General features: G+C 39.4%; 1 protein-coding gene across 9 annotated transcripts in view; it reads left to right on the plus strand.

Annotated features, from left to right (window-relative positions):
- Nucleotides 1–1,259: 1,259 nt before the first annotated feature.
- Nucleotides 1,260–24,042, plus strand: part of TRDMT1 (tRNA aspartic acid methyltransferase 1) — a 33,489-nt gene continuing 10,706 nt past the window's right edge. The window contains exons 1-8 of one of the 9 annotated variants that reach the window (XM_068934657.1): nt 1,261–1,521; nt 11,169–11,278; nt 13,097–13,173; nt 14,695–14,766; nt 18,369–18,434; nt 19,985–20,054; nt 20,985–21,068; nt 21,555–21,922. In XM_068934657.1, coding sequence (XP_068790758.1) covers nt 11,177–11,278; nt 13,097–13,173; nt 14,695–14,766; nt 18,369–18,434; nt 19,985–20,054; nt 20,985–21,068; nt 21,555–21,922 — 839 coding nt within the window. In that variant the 5' untranslated portion in view covers nt 1,261–1,521; nt 11,169–11,176. The other 8 variants (XM_068934658.1, XM_068934655.1, XR_011139599.1 and 5 more) reach the window with 8 other exon arrangements.

The following is a 24,042-nucleotide window of genomic DNA, read 5'->3' on the forward strand; positions in this document are numbered from 1 at the left end:
ATCACAATATCTAGCTTTGCTGTGATGTGTGGGATGCTAACATTTTAATATAAGGAACTCAAATGTATTCATCAGCTTTACTACCTTCAGTAGAAATGCATTTAGTCTAAAAGCTGTCTTTTTCTTTACCTTCGCCTAGTATCTGTATTTTGAAGGGGTGCTATCTGAGTGCATCTTCTTAGCTGGCAATAACCTTGTTCATCCTCTCGAACGATCTTCTTCCAGTCTTCCTCGATGTCTTTGTCCCATTCTCCAAACAGCATATCCTCTCTGTTCTGCTAGTTCATGTGGTTCAGCCACCTTTGCCAGTTCTCTCTCAGCTGTCTGTGGAGAAGACTACCCACCTCACTGCATGTCGTCCTGTGCACTGCTCTCCTCTTCGGTACCTCAGTTGCTGCACTTCCTTTGACAAATTCTAGAAGTAGATTGAGGACTTATTTTTTCAGTCACATGCTTATTTTTGTGGCTACCAGATAAAGCAACAGCTTAAGACTCTGAGGAGGAAGATCCATAGGTGAATAACAGAACTGTTACGAAAACATTGGCAAGGCCCAATATTCCTAACTTGAATTTTCTTTCTACTTCTACCATTTTCCACAGCTGATGAGTCCATATTCTGGAAAACTTCATTGACAGGCAGCAGAAATCTCTCTTTTTCACCTTCCACTTTTAAATATTCTTCCTCCACCAAAAGGCAGGTAGGAGGTAAGAGTATCTCTACTGAAAGAGGTAGAAGTTGCTACTGCAGGCTGTATGAGACACGTTCTAAGGAAAAATAAACATTCTTCAAATGCACCTGACAGGTTTCTAGGAAGCTCCCCAAAAACATGACTAACTTAGGAAATTATTAGAGAAACAGATTCAAATTTTTTTTAAAGGTTTCGTCTTCACACTTTAGGATCTAAATCTGCAAATAGAGGCACAGAGGAGTGTTTTACTTTTGTGAGCTAGGTAAGCCATATGAAAGTATGCAGGACATTTAGTCTTTGGTGTATATATCTATATATGTGAATATATATATACGTGCATCTGTCTGACATTTGTTGTTATAAATTAACTGCTTTTCAGCAGAACAAGGTCTTTGAGTCATCTCTTCCTTTTTTATTTAGCAAAAGCAATTTCACAGCGTTGAGACAATTTAAAATAGTTTCATCAGTTATTTCCTTCCTTCCTGTTCTGCCATGGCTTTTCAGAACTATCATTGCACACTAAAATCACTACTGCAAAAAAGAAACGCTTAGGCCCATAAAACTGTCAAGTGCCATTTGCACCGACGCTCAGCGGAGCAGGGAAGCAGCAGAGCAGCAGGCAGCTCAGCGTGGGTGCCGGTCCCGCCACGACCCTGCCTCCCTCGCGCCTGGCCAGGCGCGTCGCCTCGTCTGGGCCGTTTCAGGAGCCGCGAGGCCAGGGCAGAGGGGCACGCTAGTGCAGAGGCTTTCCGCAAACGTCCGTGAGCCTCGCGGGTTCCCGCTCCCACACCAAAGCTTGGGCAGACGCTACGGAGAGCTTCGTCTGTAAGGAGTAAGCACCCCTGACTGACATCTCCCTCCTGCCCTTCCACGGTGCTGTTATTCCACCTTTTCCACTATCCCCGCTTCGACGGGGGGGGGGCCGGGGCTGGCCGCCATCAGCCTCACTACTACTGCCGGGGGGGGAGCTTCTCAGGGGACAGAGGTGCCAGCCATGCCAGTAGGTGATTTCATCCCCAGGGCCTAAGCCCCGTTTAGGGTTGAATAAGCGATTAGCAATGCCGAATTAATCTGCTGCTGCGGGGGCTGTACGGCAGGCAGCGGCCAGCACTGAGCCGTCCCCATCGGAGCCCGCTTTCCGCTGCCAGCCCTGAGGGAGGAAGGCGAAGCCTCTCCTGCTGAGCCGCAGAGGCCATTCGCACAGAGCTTGAGAGGAGACGAAGGAGGAGGAGGAGGAAGAGGGAGGAGGAGGAAGAGGGAGGAGGCGGGCGGGCAGGTGGGAACGAAAGAGCGGCGGAACGGGCGGGCGGCGCGCGCGGAGGCACCGGGAGGGGCGGGCTGCTGCGCCGGCTGCCGGAGAATGGCGCCGCTGCGGGTGCTGGAGCTCTACAGCGGCATCGGGGGGATGCACCAAGCCTTGAAAGGTACCGGCGAGGCGCCGCCGTCAGCGCCTGCCTCAGCGCTCGCTGCCGCTGCAGGAGCCCGGCCTCAGCCCTTTGGGTTGGGGCGCCCAGCGACACCTGACCCAGAGGGCTGGGGGCGCCATCTTCTCGACAGGACCCTGACCCCTGAGGGCTGCGGAGGGCGCCATCTTCTCGCTAGGGCGGGCTAAGATGGCCCCTCTGCACTCCCTCACCCCCTGTCCACCCGTGCATGCCGCCCCTTCCCCGTCTTGCACAAGCATCGTCTGGGGAGAAGCTCTGGGTTGGGAGGGAGCCTCCTTTCCCTCGTCCCCAGCCACGGAAGCAGGTCAGGGGCACGAAGATGGCGGTGGAGTTGGTGCTGAAAGGAGCCGGGGGCAGGTGGTTCCGCAGGCCTGGCCTGGCGTCGGGGGGCTGCCGCCGGGGTGCGCCCCAGGCACGGAGGGGCATGGGCGATGCGTAAGGGGGATTGGCAGCTGTTTTTTGGCCAGCGGTATGTTTGTGTTAGTGGCCTGCAGGTGTAAACTGCATGGATCCCAAAAGGACGCGTGGCCTTGTGGGCAGCACCAAGTGCCCAGGAGCGTGGTGGTGCAGGAATTGGGGATTCGTGGTCCTGCTGAGGGCTGCGTGGCTGCTCCCTGCAAGGCCGGGATTGTGCTCCTGAGTTACCCAAGGTCCAAATGGGGTGGGGATCATGCAGGTGCATGACGTGATGTTAAGTCAGATTAGCCAGAGTTTTTCCTAGGTAGCGTGCAGACTTGGTGGCACAAAGTTAGGTGAAACATGACCCAACACAAGCCTGGCAGTGTGAGAGCAGTTTATACCATTTCCTGAAAATGAAAACTGAACATGGAATTTGAACTGGTATAGTGAGTTCATGCTAGATTTTTTTGATCTGGTCCTGGGAATGCCAGAGCTGAATTGACTGAATTGGTAAAATATGGCTGAGTAACCTTCAGCAAGTCCTGTGGACTCTCCATGACTTGGCTTCCCCAAATAAAAAATTGAATTCACACTATTGATCTGCTTGGTAAAGTACACTGTGTTATTGTTGTAATACAGATTTCAGCACAAATCTGTGTAATTTATGAGAACTAGCTTAATAATTTTAATCTTAACTACAGCCCTTCAAATATTTCAGACTTCATAAGCCTTGGCAGTTCTTCTGTTCTACTGCATGACAGAGAGCATTTTCCTAAAACATCGAGTCAAAACTCATCTTATCTTATTATTTTTCCAATGAATTGTATATTAGTAAGAGATTATGTTTGCAGAGTAGGATCCGTTTAATTTCATTCATTTATTTAAAGCATACTCCCAGTTTGCAGAATGGCATTTTTTCTGCTGTATATTTTTGCTTATGTATGCATATATGTTTATATATATTACATGCAAAATAAGTAAAAATATACAACATACCAAGATACGTACCTACATTGTAATTGCAAAGAATCCTAACCGCCTGTTTTAGGAATGCGTTTTCCTTATTTCCAGAGATATGCTTAGACTGTTAAGAGTAAAATATATCTTCGTACAGAATTGTAGATTTTGGAGTCTTTACGGAATGAAAAGGGTGCTGTATATTGTATATAGTGGATATAGCTGTAACGGCGATATGCTAGTTTTGTTTTCTTCTCTCATCTAGTTTCTTTTCTAGTCTTGCTGCTAAAGTGATGGGGAATTACCAACGTTATACATGATTTCCATAGAAAGTGGACTGATTCCAGAAACAGGCTACACCATGGTCCTGCATGCAGCTATTTGTCATGTGTTAGTGTTTGTATGTATGGAACAGATCATTGCCAAATGTTATCTGGCTCTGTTCTTAACATAATTATAGACATCTTGTGAATATTCTGCAGTAATTAATGCATTTTAATGTCAGGTGTGATATCCTGTGGCTATCCACCTCCCGCTAAAAGAACATTGCTTACAACAGAGCATAGCAAAATTCTTAAAAGATTGAGGCATGTTTTGAATGTGGCTTTAGGAGATTATCAGAATACTGTAAACTTGTATCTGAAAGATACACTAATTGCATGATGCTGCAATAGGTAGCTCCTGTGCATAGGAATACTTGGGTGCATATACCACCTTTATATCTTGTACAGTATGGAGGGTGAAGGATTATCCGAAACACTCATATTACTTCCCAGAAAGGGCAAATTTATTTCCAAAACGTTCTGTTTCTGAAGTTGTCAAACAATTATATCACTGTCATTGCAAGTGATTTACCTTTCTGTTCTTCTGGGCTTATATTTGAATGAAGAAATTGCAATAAATATTAATAGTAAGGCTAAGATTCTTTTGTAGTGGTACCAGCCAAGGCAGGTGTAGGAGACTTGAATTCTTATTTGCATGAATAACCTTAGATAGTACTAAAGTTTTATATGCCAATTTAAATTTGTGTATCAAATTGATACAACAGTGCACCACAGTTGGTTTAACTTATTTTGAACCTGGCTGCTTATTTTTCTGGGAGCTGTGTGACAAGAAATGCGACACTCAGCCAATAGGCATTGTGTCCCTATTTCCATGACTCCAAAAAGTGCAAATTTTACACTTCTAGAAGATAATCTTATTTTGAATGTTGTTAAAACTAATAACCAGGCAATTAGAATTAAGAGAGTTCTATATTATTTGCACTGAATTAAATATTTAATGGCAAGTTATTGTATAACACTGTTTTGAGATGAATTGCATTCCGGAATACTGATACAGTCAGGTGTTTTGATCCCTTCTGTTGTTTCCTCTTTTTGAGTCCTTTAGTCATCTGGATTCAGTTTTCTTAAAAAGTTTATAAAGAAACAAAGTAAAGGCAGGGGAGCTTTAAATGTTTGCTTTCTTGTGGTAATCAAATGGGAAAAGTAAATGTTTCTTTGTAAATGTTTTTTGTATATAATAATAGGGTTTCTTACATGTTTTAGGCCTGTGTATATACATGATACCATGCTATTTGAAAATGTCTGTGATACAATTTTTTGGATGTCCTTTGGCAAATGGCCGATTGTTTGGCATCTTCCATTTAAATTAAGTACAGAAATATTGTAGAGGCTTTATATATGCATTTAAAGTTCGAAAGAGACTCCCCTATTTCACCAGTGCTTTCATAAGCCGGTTGCACAAGAGGTGAAGGTTATATGTTGTGCTTCATTCTCTTAGTGTAGTTTCTAATAAATGTAAAATATAAAAATTTAGAAAAGAGAGTATAATATACTTCAATGGCAGCTTTCCAGGAAATATATTTGTTTTACGAAAGGGATTCTACAGTTCTGGCAAGCTAAACGTCAGTGCTTGTTGCCGTCCACATTAACACCCAAGTTATGCTTAGCAGAGCTGATCCAACTTCATATTTTTCTGTGAATTTGTCGGTGTTTTCAGTTGGCTGTAGGCATTTTCCAGGAAATCCGATGCTGCCTTATCTGCCTTGGTGTTTTTTTGGCTGTGAGCGTTCATAAAATTAGTTTCAGGATTGCGTATATTTGAATTTGCAGGATGAGGAAGTTTCTGGTTTTGAAAGTTGTCATTAAAGTAGAATGGATTTGTCAACAAGGAGTATACAATTGTTTCTGAGATTGTAATCTTACAAGATTAGGATTTAGACTTAAGTCTATGCTGAGAAGTAACTGAATTACAGAAAATTCAGAGGCTTATATCCCAGCCTTTCTCTGTTCGTGCTATGAGGAGGGTATTCATGCATTGTTGAATGAGGTTCTTTTTGACAATGAAAAGATTAAATTATATATATAATGTATACAATTTAGATATTAGTCCAAAACTCAAAAAAACTCTAGGGGATTGTCTAGCTCTGTGCTGATTACCTGTAGCTAATCCAGCGTGTGCAGAATTTCTAGTTTTAGACTTTGGCTACTTTTTAATGATATATTAAGTTTAACAACAAAAACACGTAACAAAATTTAATGGAGAAAGCTTAGCTTGATTAACTTCAGAAGAGGAATCTTGACAAACCTGAGATTAAGATGCAGAAGTTTCAACTTTTAGATTTGTAGTTTTTTCTTTTTCTCTATATTCCATGTTTAGGGCTGACTTTATTTGTGTGTATGCATATTTCTGAATATAAGCAGGTGAATATTTCTGTCAGGTCAGTGAGTCTGTCTGTATTCACATGCTTGAAGGACCGAGGCAGCTAAGAGGTAGGAGTGTGTCTCTTTCCTTCTTCCCGCTCTGCACTCCAAATACTGGAAGATTTATAAGGATAGATGTTTAGATCATATATGTCTAAATCTGCAAGATTACGTAAGGTTTGCCTCTATATGAAGTGCAGAGCATCTGCATTGAAAAATGCAATTTTGTTTAAAGAAAATCTATGACTTCAAGTTCATTTCCATAGCAACTTTCCATCAAATAAACAGCCTGCTCTTCCTCGTACCCAACCAAAACAAACTTAACATGGCCTATTAATTTAGGCAGTTTTCCCATGAAGAATGGATTCCAGGTCTCTACCACAAGCGTTTACAGTCTGCCAGGTTGCAAAACCAAAACATTCCCTGCTTCCCCTCCTCTCCCCCCGCCCCAAAAGAGACACTCAAACCCCTTTGTGCATGAAATATGAACAGACAGCTTTTTAAAAATATTGTGATTTTGCGGTGATAAACTTGGTGATAGTTTTCCTCTGTAACTGTTACATTTAAATTTTAAAGAGTGAGAATTTGAATCTTTTGTAGCCTGTCTTCTCTGATCATTGTTATTCATTTTATTTGATCATCTCATTGAATTGTGCATCATAATAAACTGATGTGTGTACTAACAAACATAGCTGTATGCAATAGGAGGCAAAGCTGGCAAGCAGGTATAAAGTTCAGCACAATGCGAAATTGAAGTATTGCTTATTTGAGTAAGTTTTTACAGCTAAATTCATTATTATATGATACCCTTTAAAATATAAATTTTATATGGTTTATGCTGCTGAACATGCACAAATCCGTTACAATTAGAGCAGGGAAAAAAGTTGCTAACTGTCCTGCAGGAAGCAAGTATCAAGTTCACTGATAATAGTGTTGACTGTAGTCATGGACAGCCTAATCACTGCAGCCAAGAGCTGACAACTCAGATGAAATCTTTGCTGCCTATTTTAAAAGGAACAGAACTGGCACAATATGTGACTTATCTTCCCTTTTCCATCTGTTTCCATGTACCTGTTAAAACAGATAATTGTTTTGGCTGTGATTTCCCGATACACTGAGATCTGCCAAGCTGTGCCCTTGTTTCAATGCAGTTTATTTCATGTGCTGTGTTGACATTGACGATTCTGGTACAAAAGTACAGTGATGAATATAAACAGATCTATGTTAATTTTAAGGTCTGGTAGAAACACATGACAAGGGAATCAATGCTTCTGAAGTGGAAAAGGCCGAATATACTCCTGTCAGAAATTTTATTTTCAAGATTTCAAAATGATACCCTTCGGGTTTGCTTTTTTGAAAGTGGAAGCTAACACATGCATCCTATCTTCTTTTTGTTGCGAATGTTGCACCTTCAGATCATTATAGAGTAGTGCCCCTTTCATTCAAGTAAATACTGCATGCCTGAAATGGCTTGCAGGCATTGTACATACAACAGAATAGAGAATTAAGGCCCAAGGTTTGATTGCTGCCTCTTTATGTAATGTAATTAACAGTTCCAGAGTTTCTGCCATGTGGATCCTAGAGTTTTTAAGACTCAAGTGCAAAATCAGTACCTTTCTGATGGTACGCATTTGAATTCACCTGATGTCAGCCAAGAGAGAGCATTATGATTTAGTCTGCCTAAAAATAGGCTGTCACACCTCCCTCAGTAACTTCCCCATCGTGTTTATAACTTCCTTCTAAGCAGCAGCATGTCTTTTAGAAATATGTTGTCTTGGTTCAAATCAAATATTCCAGCAGCTAATCAGTTTCACTAGAGAAATGTGCATGTTTTCTTTAGTCTGCCTAAAATTAAACTGTTTTGTTTGTAGTTGTGGTTCTCTTAAAGTGCCGTGTTTTGAAAATTAGACTTACTCATTTGCAGAATATCTCCAGAGCCATGTTTGTTTCTTTATTAAAGTTTTAATAAGTTTTTGGAGGGAGTGCATTTTGCTAAGTCAGCAGTTTTGGGGGCATTTACAAATTTCTAAGTTGTGCTTATGCCAATTTTAGGGGGAAAGTTAAAGATAGTCTTGATTCTGTGTTTGTAGATTCTACTTTCAGTCTTGTTTATGGTATATGCTTAAAATTATTTTTAAATAATGAAGAAATGCAATTGCCCTAGCAAGGTTGAGTAACATAGTTAACGTCAAAACTATTTAAATGTCAAGAGAAGCGTCTTGAAATATTTTTGGTTTTCAGAGTGTTTGAAATTTACACGAGCTTTTATTTGTTAGGTTTGGTGGGCCAGAGCTGCTTGTCTGCTGCAGCTCCCTCATGCTTTTCCAGGGAGAAGAGAAGACTGAAAGGGAATCTAATCAATGTGTATAAGTTTCTGAAGGGAAAGTGTCAAGGGGGATGGGGCCAGACTCAGTGGTGCCCAGCGATAGGATGAGAGGCAACAGGCAGAAACTGAAACATAGGAAGTTCCATCTGAACCTGAGGAAAAACTTCTTGACTGTGTGGGTGACTGAGCACTGGACCAGGTTGCCCAGAGAGGCAGTGGAATCTCCTTCCCTGGAGATATTCAAAACCCGTCTGGACACATTCATGGGTAATGTGCTCTAGAGGACCCTGCTTGAGCAGGGGGGTTGGACTAGATGATCTCCAGAGGTCCCTTCCAACCTCAGTCATTCTGTGGTTCTGTGGTATTTCTACCAAAAATATGCTCGGTCAACTTTTAGAAGGAGTCTGTTCTGTAACAGGAGCTCCCAAGTGACGCACAGTTGTGATCTCAAAAGGAGGAGAAGCTTTGGAAAAAATAGCGGATCTGTGAATTAGGACGAGAGGATGTTGGATTGAAGAGTTCGGGAAGTTATTGTCTCTTTTCTGTGCACGTTAACATCTCTTGTTTAGGTTGAAAATTGTATTGCAAAGGATTTCAATAAATTACTAGTTTATGTGCTCTCTTTCAGTATTTCCAGGCATTTGGGTCTATGAAAGTCCCCTCATGCAAATCCCTGATCTTTCTTTTTTTCTTGTATATGTGGAGGAAGAGATTGGAGTGATAGCAGTAGGATGGATGAACCTCTGAATCCTGAGTTGTGAGGGAAAGTGCAGTGTCTGCCTTTCCAATTGTAATTTTTAAATTGTATGTTACTTTAGATGATGCATGAGATTCTTGATTTTTTTAATCTTTTTTAGAGTGCCTGGAACACACAGTAGGCGTCTACCTGTCAGAGGTGCATGTCCTAAAAACTGAAAGGATAAATTAAAAAGGCAGTCTCTTAAACAGTACTTGAAATTTGCTTTCATTGTGTAAGTGTTACACATTTGTTTTAGGAAGATGAAAGGAAAGTGTGGGTTCTTGATAATGCTTGTAAATTTAGATAGTCAACCTGCTAAGATGACGTTCTTTTCACACTAGATGTCAGTGTTAACGTACCTGTTCTGTAATCTCAGGTGTCGTCATTGTGTTGTCGTTATGGATACAGCTGTATTTAAAACTTCATTTAAAGCTTACGGTCAAAATGCCAAGACAGTAACTACAAATAATGGTATTTATGTAGACCTTTAATTGATGGTCATCTGTAAATTTTTTTCTTGTGGAACTTAATATGCTTTTTGCCCTTTATTGCACGAAGTAAACACAGGAGAACTAGGTTGATCTTTGCTAAAATATCTGTTACAGTCTTTCAGATACTCAAATTTCTCTTTCATCTTTGTTCTGAACAAGATAGGTTTGAAAACCTGAACGGTCAAAATGGTAAACACTTGATAACTACATCACTCAAAGTTAAATCTTTTGGGGACATTGTACTTGGTATTTCATCCTCTCAAACTGTAAATGATTAGTTGACTAGCAGTAATTGGTAAGATGTCTATTAAGGTCCTTTGTTAATGTGTCACTTGAACATGCATTGAGACTACTCAAAGGCATATGGCCATTTGCCTTGTTTGCTTTGGCTTAGAAAAACTGCTTGTATTTAAACTGGGTCTTTTTATTGGTAATGGTAATGTAGACGTCCTGTTGGTTGAAGTTGGCCTTGTCTAGCATAGGAAGCATGTTCACTGTTTTCTGCCTGTGGTTGTAGCAGTGACCACAGACTTAAAGCCTCAGTTAAAGTACTGTGGTTAGTAATAATAAATAGTATGTCATGAGCAGTAAATTAAACGACATTATTTTTATGTTTTATGTTTCTGTAGTGTCTATTTTTCTGTTACTGTATAAACTAGTTATCGCTTGCTTGCATTCTTTTTAGTTTTTTTTTTCTGTCAGGATTTTAGTTGTTAGTAGGTTTGTTACTCTTGTTCATTAGTTCACCGCAGAAATCAGAAATACTTCCTTTGGTGTCAAAAGACAGGAGCTGCCAGATGTTGTCCTTCAGAGTGTTTAGTAGTTCTGAGACCCTGAACCCAAAGGAAGCAGTGTTTAGGTTCAGGGCCCAAGTTTCATTGGAATATAAGCACAAACTTTTTTCAGATAATTTCTGAAAGTTTTAGTGCAACAGCATGCATACCCGGAACCCAAATTTGTTGGTGCCGTTTTCTCACGGTGAGAAGTAGTGTGCTTCCAAAATAACACATTTAGTGTCTGTGGAATGAGTTTTCATGAGTGGCTTGAGAATCTCCGTCAGTTGCTGCTGGCCTTGGCAGGCTGACTCAGGCCACATTCCTTTAGCGGCAGAGCCCAGCTGCGTGCAGGTGGGAATACTGTGGAAGTACGCCCTGTTCAGAGTTCATGTGTGGCAGAAGCTACCGATTAAGACATGCACAGTTAGCTTTCCTTTTTGGATATATGAGGAAGGGAAGTATTGACCATACACTTAGTACTGTGTGATATATTCCATACAGAGCGTTGAAGGCAGCACAGCAGAGTTTCATCCTGTAATTTCTGTTTTATTTTTGAATAAAGCTGTAATGTAGCCGAAAGAACTCATTTTGCTAGAGTGGTAAAGCAGAGCTACGTTTTTCAATTCCTCTTTTAATTTTAGATAGCTGCATGCCTGCAGAAGTTGTTGCTGCCGTTGATGTGAACACTCTTGCCAATGAAGTTTATAAACACAACTTTCCCAGCACACCACTATGGGCAAAAACAATTGAGGTGGGTAATGAATATCTTTTCTACTCTAGTCTGGCATCTCTAGAAGTAAGTTGTCTCTTCAGCTACTTACCACGTTAGTAACAAGGAGAAACAAAATACTTGATCTGTGGCATTAGGAAGATAGCAGCCTTACAGTAACTGTAATTTCCTGGTCTATGGCTGCTTGTTCAGGTAGAGGGATACTCACACTGGGATCTTCTCCTGAAAGTCTTGATTACTGCATCAAAAAGGTTATGTGAATGTCAGGAAGAATGCTTACCAGCTCTAAAGGAATGACAAAAATCACATTTTTAGATTTAAAAAATATTTTCATGTATTTTAAAAGAATTTAATTAAATCAGTAGGAGGCATGCCTTCCTTCTGCAATTACAGTTGAGCTCAGTAAAGCACAGGAAAATACACTGGACGGGACAACCTTGCATTTTTTGAGGACTTGAAAGATCAAATGTTTTAGTAATTCTGTCCCTTTTCCAAATTATGTGAAAAAGAACGTGGTGAAATTGGCCATTATTTTAATAACCAATTAGATGTGGTTTTCCTTGGTGTAGTTAGAAATTACTGCACACTTTATAATCTCCTTTTACAGTTTTACAACATGACAGTAAAAGATACTGAATTTGTTTTAAGACACCAGCTTAAGTAAGAATTAAGTAGATGGCTAAAGGTTAGCTGCTTTAGCTGCTTATTCGTCACTCAGTAATAACAGACTAACTAATGATAGCTTACAGCTTTATATGGGAAAAGAAAAGGAACAATCAGCTGTATGTCATTATAGTAGATAAGAGCAGATTGCACTCCGTAAGACCTTTAAATGTATTGAAAAAATAAGCAGCTTTTGTCTCCCTTTTGTGGACAATTATGTTACATTTTGCTATATAGACACAGCAAAAATATTAAATATGCAAAGCAGTGATTTCTTTGTCTAGCTTGTAGTTACTTGATTATTAGCTTTCTCCTCTCCTACTGGCCGCTTAATATGTTGACCTTCTGATGTTGCTTAAACTTTAATATAGAGGAACTTTTATCCCTGTAATTAATTTGTACCACAGACCTTATTCTTTCTTTTCTGAACAGAAATGCTTTTGCCTTGCTTTGTGGGATTTTTACTCTAATGACTACACAGACTTTTCATGGAACATTGGTAGTGAACTCCTAAGAGTTAAAATTTCAGGGCTTATCTGCGTTTACATAGTCTAGGTGAGGAATTGTCCTTAGTTTTCATGAAGATCTCCTCAGCAAAGCTCTTTTATGCAGTCTTTGGTCAAAGACACGCAATTGGGACCTATATAACAATTTATCATGCTTTTTTCAGATCAGGTTAACACTTGAGCCATTTTTATGTTCAGATGTGAAGAGAAGATCTAATATTTTTTCCGCTGTTCTTGATATTGTAATAATTTTTGAGGTATAAAGACTTAACGCCTGAACAATGATGCTTTATTTGGCAGATGGATGGGGAGAGATCACTTGTTGCTATTTTGATGTAATCTATTGAAAGAACCACACACTACCACCTCTCTTCTGAAATAGCGATGAGATTAAAAGACAAACATGATTGTGTATGGATACTGAAATGATCAGTGATTTTGAATCATTGTCAAGGCAGTTAATGCGTATTTGCATTCTGTGGTTTGCCAGGCGTTAGAGAAGAATGAAGTTATTAAGTCAAATGGGAGATCAGGGAGTTTGTTACTCGGTGAAGCATATAGTGGAAGTAGTGGGATGGTTTCGTCTGAAGGAAGAATGAGAAGTGTACAACCCCCAACAGTTTACAACCCTTAAATTTCCTTTTTTTTTTTTTTCCCCCCTCTTATTCAGGGCATAACCCTGAAAGAATTTGACAGATTATCTTTTGATATGATTTTGATGAGTCCTCCCTGTCAGCCGTTTACAAGGTAGGTATAGCACATATGGAAAAAAGTGCAGTTGGTACAACATATACTGTTAAGAGTGGAAATGTTTTCAAGGGTGATACTATGTGGTTCATCTCTGTATCTTTGTCTTTTCAAGTAACAATGTTGTGGCCCTATTGACCATGAGGTTTACTGAAGTGGAAGAAATGCAACAATTTGAATTTTAATTACAGATCACTTTTTTAATGCATATTTTAAGTCCATTAAAATGAATTAAGCTTACTATAGCCTCTAATTTGTATTTGTGTATTTTGTGTATCTAGTTAGTATTGCTTGTCTACCAGTGAAATTAAAAGATTTTGCCCTTTATGGCTGCTTTCCTTCCCTTTAATTATCAGTCTGATCTTTCACTGGGGTAGCTCCAGAAGGAGAATTGGAATTCCTCAGTTTTGTATGTGATTAAGAATGGAATCTCTTCTTCTTTGTACATTGAAAACTGCACGTGCATACAAATAGTTAATTCTGCAGAATAGTCCTATTTTAGCCTAGATTAAGAGGATCAGAATCTGGAGATACACATAGGTTGTGCTTTCTAAATTGTATATATATCGTGATTTTGAAATAATTTTGTGGATAATAGAGAGAGACATCTTTGCTGATTAAGAACTGAACTTAGTGGGATCTTATTTCCCAGATTAGTTTTAAAGTCATATGTTTTGACAGCAATGATCCCTAACAGATCAGTGCGGGAAGGATTCTGTTAACTGTCTTCATGCAGAGTAGCGGCCATGTAAAATTCTGTAGATGCGGATGGAACTGCGTGTGTAAAAAAAGTGCAACTCAAAGGAATACTGTAAGATCATAAAGAGATCCCTTGAAAATGATGCTGGTCTTTAAAAATGTATTTGTGTGAACATACGATGTATATAGGAGTCCTTCCTTCAATTTTTTTTCTTTTATAATATGGTGAGAAGAAAACTGTGCTTGAGTAATTAATTTACAGACATGCCAAAACTCTTCTACCAAGGCTTTATTCTTTTTAAGAGCTGATACAAATACAAGTTAGAGGAACACATGTCTGAAGTAGCTAAGCCACATGAGCTGCCCAGCTTAGTGTTATGAAATTGGTCACATAGGGCTCAATGCTGCACAATTTGAGCAGTAAGGCTTTAGTTCATCGAAACTATTGAATATATTCAGTGTGAAATAGCTGGGTATTACCTGAGAATTCAGTGAGTTTTCTTGTGAGTTCAGAACCGTGAAGGATTTTGTGGGATGAGACCAGAATATTGAATGCTTTGCAGCCTGGGAAGTGAGTTTCGTTACTGAATGCTGTCAATTCTAACCTCATTTTGAGCTGATGGATTTCAGGGCAGGCTTTCATTCCTTAGAGCGCTTCTAAGGACACTGCTTCTGTGAGCAGATCCTCCTGTCTGAACACGATGCCTATGCAGAATCCCTTTCAAAACTCATAGTGAAAAGCATCAGCATTTCGTAGAAAAACGGAAGTCAGATGACGGTCTGCTTCAAGTAATACACAGGTGTTTCTTTATTCTTTCTCAGAATTGGTCTGCAAGGTGATGTATCTGATCCACGGACAAAGAGTTTTCTGTATATCCTTGATATTCTCCCGAGGTATAAATTAACTTCTCTACTAGTAATATGGTGTCAATTGTTTATTTCCACATGATCCTATGTAACTGTTAAATACTTGTCTTTTACTAACACCGTTATCTTCTCGTAGTTATTGTATGTGTCTTCCCTGTGTGGTTTTCTTTTTTGTTGTGTATCTATTTAAACTGTGGCCAAAAGAAAAAGGTTGGATATTGTTTATTTTCAGTTATATTCAGTTCAACGTAAAACTTCCACTGACTTTGTTTAGAAGCAGGAGTAGGTAATATAACATTCTGCTAATGAGCATCATGGAAGCATGAAAATAGTTAGAAATATCAGGTAAAATGCCTTGATTCACCATTAAGTCATCTTTTGATTAGGTAACGTTTGAAAGAATTTGATTAAATCTGTTATTGGCTCCAAAATGCAATACATCTTCCTTCCGCTTCCCTTCTTTCTCAGAGTCTCTAGTCTTGTCTTTTTGGTGCTGCTTCTAGATATCTTGGGGCAGATTGTGTATTTTTTGTTTGTAGTACGATCCCCTGAGTAGTAATACTAAAAATTTCACTAGCACTGAACTGTCTGAGCAGTGCTCCTCTTTTTGTGTTCGTCTGCCATTTTTGTCTACTGGAAATCCCAGTTCGTAATAAAGTAGCCCTGATTATTGGTATTATTTATTTTTGAAACAGTAAATCCAAACAAAATGTTCGTTGCTGACCTAAGTGGTTGTTACTGAGAATATTAAAAATCAGCTCCAAGTAATGCTTGCAGTCTCTTTTGGGAAGAGATACACAGCACTGTAAGCACCCTTTCTAGGGGAGTGGAGCAAGCAGTTGCTCATTGAGATTATCTTGCAGAAATCTCTGCTCCTGGATTGAGATGCCTGTTGGGCACCAGCTGGCATCAGCCTGGGAATTTCCATCAGTTACAGTCCACCAGACGTTTCCATTCTGGCAGTCCTGCTTATGCTGGAGACCGGAGCAGCTGCTATCAATATATTCCTTTGTCAGTTAATCTTACTCTCAGAACTGGAGGAGGAGGAAGAGAAGTCTTGCTGCCTCATTTTTTTTTCCCCTACAAATTCTTTCTGCATAGAAAGAAACCAGTACCATCGACAGACTTTCTCTCAATCTGCTGTTACCACAGGGAGAAGAGGGTCTTCATCCTCCTTCTAGAAACAGCTTTGATGCAGCCAGCAGCATTAGTGGGATGACCTCCTTTCCCTTGTCATTAAGAGATGGAGACTATAGACACGAATGATTTGGCTGAGATGACCCAAGAAATCTGGCAGAGAGCACAAGAAATCCATTTGACTAGATTCTGTAGCCCAGTGAATTAGACAAATAATAGATATAAAGAAAGATTTTTATTACTCCTCATTTTTCATTAGAGACAGGAAAATAGGGAGGTAGGTAGCCTTCCAAAAGTTGCAAAGAATATTTTTGTTTGAGCAAGGAACCTTCTCACTGACCTTTCAGAATGTTAAATTAAATTAAAACCAGCAGAATGTCTGTAAGTTAATCATTTGTCAGAATATTAGCTTCTTCCTTATCCTTAAGGGAATCCTGACCTCAGTATTCCTCTCCATTAAGCTGAGGCACAGTTAAGAGGGGACGCTGTTGTGCAGTAAGGTGGAAATGCTGCTTCCTGGTTGCTGTGGGCTTAGCTGGATAAAAGGCTGAAGCTTTTCCCTTCTCAAAACCAAAGCTTTAGACGCTCCAGGGCACGTTCTTCATCATGACGATGCAAAGGAGCCAGGCTTGTCTGTGACGCTTTATCTCAGCACCCCATGAGGCACCCCTGACATCCCTTATCTCCCTTGGGCAGGTCGTTCTGTGAAGAAACTGTTTCTGTAAGCAGTCTGTAATATGTTCAAGATGGTGGTTTATGCAGTTTCTCAGTTCCAATGGATTTATGTTTTACTGAGATAGTGTTTGTGTATGTTTTGGAAATGACGTCTTTGCCAGACGTTGACTATGGAGAATTTCAGACCAAAAAAGGGAAATTCTGAATATAGAAATTATCACTTCACGTTCTAAATTAGAATGGCATGTGTACAATTTGTGGAAACTATAAAATAATTTCCTGTCGCTTGGGTGTTCCTACCTTATGTTCAGCCTTTTATAATGAAATATAGCTTAAATGAGGCTCAAAGATAGCCTGGGAAGGCTAACATTAAAGGCATGGAAAGGACAAGTTCAGGGCCTGGGAATGCTTGGGAAGTCCTTTGATGCATCCAGCCAGTGAATATAAAGTCTGACCCAAATGGTCTGGATACTGTTTATTGTGCCCACGCCATAACCCAGTGAAAAATAATGCTAAAACTCCAGTTTTCCAGTTTTCCAGACATAATATTAAAACCTGCCATGTACATAATGCATCCTCTTTGTGCAGTGGTTATTTGCCTTGTCACTTGTTGGTCTTGTCCCAGCTCTTGCATTTCAGCCTGTGCTCTAAAGTTGTTACTTCAGAAATAAGCTTCCCAGCAGGTGATGGTGATCTTGATTAAGGGTAAACATACCAGCAGATGTATTCTCCATTCTTCTACAGGGAATCTGGCTGCTTCTTTCTTTTCCAGTTACTATTATTTTTTTGTGTTTTTACATTTTACTTTGTATCTTGTGCATTTCCTAGTTTCTTGTTAGATGCTTTGGTTCTTCTTGCGAATTTCTTAAACTGATGGAAATTAAGAATGTCATAAAATACATTCTGCTGTGATTTACATCAGTGCAAGTCTGAAGTCACTTACTGACTTAAGTAAAGTCAGTAATGCCTCTTTCTGGCAGCATTAGTGTTCTGTTCCCGTATGCTGTGTTGAGAACCCGTGTGTGGCACACAGACCCTGTCTATGTTAGCCTTAATAGAATATTAATCAGTGAAGGAATGTTCCTAAAAACTTGAAACTGAATCATCTGTGCTTTTAAATCGTAGGAACGGTCCCTGGCACAGTTTTGGCATGTTTTTTTCTCCAGAGATTTAATATGCCGTTTCTGGAAAGAGCCTATTTCCAGACTTCTGCACTGATGCTGCTAAACCTCATGAGCCTCCTTCCCCTCCCTCTTCAAAATGAAAAAGTTAATTGTATAAAATTGAGAATATGTGCAGTTTGAGCTCTGAAAATGTAGTACACCTTAAAACAAAGCAATTAAAAGAATACTGATACTGCATTACTAAAGTTGATATCACATTTTGACATTGATTTCAGGTTTATGTGCTTTAAAAAAAAAAACAGGTTTCCTGTTCCATGGATGAATGATGATATTTTTCCCCCTGACAATTATCTTACCTATTACAAACTCAGTCTTTTGAATAATAATATTATGCTTTAGGAAATGAACCGTGGTAAACATTTTCAAAAATACATGCATGTGGTAGAGGTGGGGCATTAAGTGAACAAAAGCAGTTTTGGTTTTTTTTTAATTACAGTCCACATTTCTGATTCAGTTGGGCATTACTTGATCTTGGCAACCTTGAAAGTTGAGGTACGTTTGTTGAGGAGGCTTAACTTTAACAACTAACGTGTCAAGGAAATATTTTCATCTTTCTTACAGCTAAACAAATCGGTCTGGTAATATATAAGGTAGTTTACACCCTGCTCCTCTGGTCTGTTTTTCTTCTTGTAGGCTCCAGAAGCTTCCGAAATACATACTCTTAGAAAACGTTAAAGGTTTTGAATCCTCTTCTGCAAGGTAAACTCTAACTTAGGCATGTTTTAGTTTTTAAGAAAGGACGTTTTCTTTAGGAGGTGAAAGCAGGATTTTTATTTTCTAGAATTTAAGTTAAGAAAGTATGGGGTGAGAAGGGACAGTTAGCAGCCCTGGCTAAAAGTAATTTTTTAAATTTAGGAGTGAAAATCTTAGGATTTGAAAGGAACTTGCTGAAAGATTATTTCTCTAAGCAGCTAAGATCAAATATGTTATAACTTGAACAAGTTAATTCTGTTGTTCATCGTCCATGATCTTATGTGCTTTAGAAAGGGAGAGTATTCATTTTTAAAGAAAATAATAATATGTGTAGCACTCAGGATTTGGGTTTTTTATACATGACAGGAACTCATGGTATTTTGTGTTCAAAATCACAGTAGAGTGTATTGGCTTTGTTCAGTACCTTTGTTGATACTAGATCATAGCTGGTTCAGTGTTGACATCAAATGCTCTGGAGAGATGATACGAAAATGGTATATAACTTTGTTTGAAATGCAGAAGAGGAAAGTTGGCGATAAGGTTACCTAATGACAGCAGGAGCATTCTCCTTACTTGCAGGCAAAGCAGGAGACAGGGAATTGTAGTTGTCTTTCTCACTGCTTGGAGGAATAGAGTAGGATCTCTTCCTAGCATTCCTTAAAGTACCAAGAGACAGGCCAGCCTGCATGTCATTGCACTCCTTAATGAATATGACAGGCAGCTGGAAGGGCATGTCCAGCTCTCTGGCTGGTTAAAGCCTGCAGAAATCCTCTGTGAACACATACTGGAGGTTCAAACTACTGCTGTAGTCCCTAAGATTCCCTGCGATTTGCTTTAATAGCCAGCATTTGAAACAACTTGTAGCTCAGAAAACACACTGGACAAAATTCTTCCTTTCCCTTATGACACCTGGCAGAGCCAGGTGCAGGTCACAGCTCTTAATTTTTATATCGTTTTAGCTTGCTACAGCCTGGATAGAATAGTAAAGACAAGTCTTACTGGGCAGGCTTTCAGTTCAGTGGATTTCCCCATGTTTTTAAGAGTACAGTCCTGCCTCACTTTTATTACCAGAGCCACCAATTTGTGTTACACTTTGAATTATGGCTTTTATTAGGCTTAGCTGATGCCGTGTACCTGAACAGAGGGAAGTAGTTAGCTAGCTGTGGCAGTTTTAATCTCCTATTTTATAGTTCACAATAAAGAGAATGTCTTGCCCTCTGGTTATTTTCCTTGCTGACACACTGCAAGTACTCTTCCAGAGATGGGTTATTTTTTGAAGGAGCGTTTCCTCCAGAGTAGTTGTGGGATACCTGCAAATGTGTGTTAGTCATTCTTGGCTACAGTAACCCCAAACTTCATATGTTGTCTCCTCAAGCGCAGAAATGAATTACTTCATATCTGTAAATCTCTGTCTGATTCTTTCAGTGAATCTGATGAATGTCTTAGTATTTAAGGTATTGCATTTCATGTGTTTTTATTTAGGATGAAAAAGGGCCTAAAGAGTATATGAGTGCTTATGAGAGGAGTAATTGCTTTTTGAATTTTCTCACTGCCAGAAATGAACTTCTGCAAATACTAGAAACATGTGGATTTAAATATCAAGAATTTCTCTTGTCTCCAACCTGTGTGAGTACTAATATAATTTTAACTCTTTGAACTGTATAGAGCCTAGAGACCTTTGAAAATGATTTACTGTATTGGAAAACAGAGCGATGCCCAGTACTGAGGACAGTCTTGTGAATGAGAGAGCCATCTGGCATGGCTTCTGATTTCTCATTCAGTATATTGACATATACTGCTGCTGTTACTGTTGAGGTCCCAGTCCCTTATTGCTTTGCAACCATTGACATTTTTAAAATCAGCATACATTTACACTATGACCAGGAAGGTGGTTTTCCTAACAGCAACCTCGTGACTTCAGAAGTGCTGATGCCTGTGATTTTCCCCAGTTCAGAAAACTTGACTGTGTCATTTGTGGGAGGAGGGGCTCTGTTTGCATGCTTCCCTAGCAACTGAAAAAAGAATTAAGGGAGAGTTCAGATTGTGTAAGGCTCGATGGAATTGATGGAGTGCCATCCGTGTTTGAGAGAAGCTTATAAAGAGTAGATTGAAAACCAGTTGTGGTACGTTTGTTTCGTTGTTAGATATGTTATATAGTTCCATGTTCAGTAAGACAATGAAACACCTTCTTGCTTCTTTATTGAAAACAGATAGTGTCTGTCCCAAGAAATTGTGATGATAATGTCATTTTTCTTCTTACCTCACATAAAATGTTTGTTTACATTTCTGTTCATTTACAGAGAAAATCAAAACCAAGAAGAAAAAATATTTGCTTGCTTGTTTGCTTGAGGATACTTAGGCATGGAAGTTATGTTCATGGGTTCAGTACAAGTGCTTAGGTATTACCAGTTAATTTTAGTATCTTCCAAATGGCAAGATATATTAGTGTGACATAGTTTTATTACTGTAAATAATGGTATATAGCTTTTATGACAATATAGATCACCTCTGTTCTTTTTATGATGTGGAGTAAAGGCTTGTGGATTTTGCTTACAGCTTGGCATTCCCAATTCTAGACTGCGATATTTTCTAATTGCAAAGCTTCACGCAAAGCCGTTTTCCTTTCAAGCTCCTGGTCAGGTGAGTGTAATTTCTGTTAGTTGAATTTGTTTTGTTTTATGATGATTGAGGGCTAAATTTTCAGTACGCTGATGCGGGGAAGAATAGAGAGATAAGGGGTGTTAACACAAAAGTTCTAATATGTCTTTTTTTTTTTTTCCCCCTTGCTGAGTCTTCTAAGGGCTGAAATGCTTGCCATTGGCTTAGATGGCTTAAAGCAGTTCAGAGAAGTTTTTGGAGGCCATTAGCACGCTAGAAAGCAATGCATTTTGCTACCTTTTTCGTAGTCTTGGAAATGTCTTTTTTAAGGGTCGTAATTTGCAATCATTGCAATCATCAGCAAATCTTGGTGCCAACATCTTTTGAAATCTTCATACAAGTAGTAGAGTTACTTGCTTTGTTCTGAACATCTCTGAAGGAATTCGAACTGCAGATTCTGCAGGTGACTTGTTTATTGCACTATCAAATGCAGTTCTTTAATTTTTCTCACAATTTATTACTACTTAGATATTGACAAGGTTCCCAGATCAAGATCTAAAAGACTTAATCAAAGACAAAGTTGCTGACAAACTCGATGAAGCTAGTTCTTCCTTGCTCTCTAAAGAGAAGAATTTCAGTCCGAGCTTTGGTCCTGATTGCAGCAGCAAGAACTTACCAAAAGAGGCCTTTCTTTTTAAGCTTGAAACAGCAGAAGAAATGGAAAGGAAGCATAGTCAGGACAATGATTCCTCTATTCAAATGCTAAAAGATTTCCTAGAAGAGGATAATGAAGAGATAAGTCAATATTTCTTACCACCAAAGACCTTATTGCGCTACGCTTTTTTGTTAGACATTGTTAAACCCACCTGCCGGAGATCCACATGCTTCACAAAAGGGTAAGTTACAAAGAAAATCTTTTGCTGAATCCTGTCCTGAAACTTTTGTTTTTACTTGCGTACTTTAAAAACAAGGAGAGCCATTTCATCAAAAAGACAGGCCTCTCTGAGAAAAAAAAATTGCTCTAATATAGCGTGCTTCCTCATCCAGTAGAATGCCAGCATGAGAATCTCTCTGGCAGAACATCATATGCCCACTCCAAAAAAGCTTTCACAAAAGACAGTGCCATTTGTTGTTGACCTTCACAGAAGCTTAATTACCCCTGCGGAAATATGGTTCCAGTAGACTGGTATAGTACTGATTCATTAATGAATTTCTTTATATTGCTCACTGAAGTTATAAAGTGTTACGTGTGACAGATCCATTCCTCATTAAAACTGTCTCCACTGTGCATTTTATTGATTTCCTGGATTTTTCAGCTTTGTAGGTCGGAAGAGCTGTGGATGGGGCATCTGTCATAAAACCAGTTAGGTGTCTGCATTGTAAATCATATTTGTTTGAGCAAAACATCCAGTGCTTTTATGTCCCATAGTTTTCTGATTTGTACACTGGAAATTTAAGGCTGACTGCCTGAGATTGTTGAATGTCCTGAAATCCTGCTGATAAAGGGTCAGGAGCTTTTCAGCTAAATGCATTTGTATTGAAAAATGCCAGTTGGAGCATGGACGTTTGTGGGACATGTTAATATCAGTGAATTTTTCAAATTAGACAGTTGTTTGGAAATCTCAAGAAATTTCAAAAAATTGCTTTTTAGTTGATGACTTAAAGCAGGTTGTTTTCTTTTATTGTTAGAAATTAAAATGGCTGATGGCATAGACAGAATTACTGTAGATTTTGTGATTTCAACTTTTTGATGATATAAAGGCTGAGGAAAAAAAATCAAAATTTCAAAATTTTTGGAGCAGCAAAGCCTCTGATTGACATAAGCCTTTTCTGCCTTCGCTGTTTTGAATTGTGAGGGAGTCAGCATCTTGTGGGATCTATTTCTTAACTAAAACAGTCAAATAAAAACCGTAGGCAGACTGATCCCTTGTTTATCTCATACATTTGTCATACGTGTAATCAAAAATAAATTGTCCAGTTGTGGTTCCACTCGAATGCGTCGTGGTATTTTATGGTTATGTTTATCACATTCAAACTGAAGGAGACTCCTGAGTTGGAAATATGAAGTCTTTATGTAAAGTGGAGGGAAACCTGGCCTTGAACATTAGTGTTACCCTTATGCTGATTTGGAAGGAATCAGGCCAGATACTTGCGGCAGTTCTTCTTGGCTCAGAATGTAAGATGCTGAGTTACTGTCTTTGTTCCCTTTTTTTATGAGCAAGACTGGAAGCAAGATTGCCAAAATGGTCCTCAGTGTGGTCATATCATTTACAGCTCTGCATTATAATTGCATTTCAGGCTTCATCCGAGTCAGTTTCTCAGACCAAGAATATGTTGCTGCTGGATGTATTCTAGGAGTTGTTTTTAGCTTTCTCTGAGGCAAATTTGGGAAATGGGACCCTGGATGGAGCAGAGCAGTACTCTGAGTAGTACAGAGAATCCCTTTGCTGAGATGCCTGCGTGGTGTCTTACTTAAGAGAGTCATGCTTATCACCAACACTGAGAACGGGGACATTTTTTTTTCCTCACTTGTGAGTGGTCTTCAGAGAGTTCCAGTAAGGTTCGTGTGCTAAGGATGATCTGGGTATGTTGCATTCATTGCTACTGCTATTTCAGGAACCTCAAGCGCTTATAGTATATGACACTTTTGCTTTCTGCCTATATCATACCAGTATATCTTCTGAGGATTGAAATGCTTTGGGGCGGCACAGGGCAAAATGCAGAGTCCTGTGGTATGTGGCGAATCAAGCAGGTGATCTTGTGATCCCTTCCAATCTTAGATGTCAAGACAGTTTGAACACAGTTCCTGAGTTCCTTGAGAGCACAGACATGGCAGTTTTTCTTAGGAGCATCATTTGTGGTGGCAGAATTTGTGGGAGAGGCAATTGGCCATTTTAACGAACAGAGCAAATAAAAGGTGTGATATGTTTATGCTGGATCTGCTTGTAAACTCTTGATGTGCTGTTGACCAGAGGAGCAATACCTTCTAAAATAGTGTAAAATTAGTTACAGAAAC

The sequence above is a fragment of the Struthio camelus genome, chromosome 2, assembly GCF_040807025.1.
Source record: "Struthio camelus isolate bStrCam1 chromosome 2, bStrCam1.hap1, whole genome shotgun sequence".
Taxonomy (NCBI): Eukaryota; Metazoa; Chordata; class Aves; order Struthioniformes; family Struthionidae; genus Struthio; species Struthio camelus.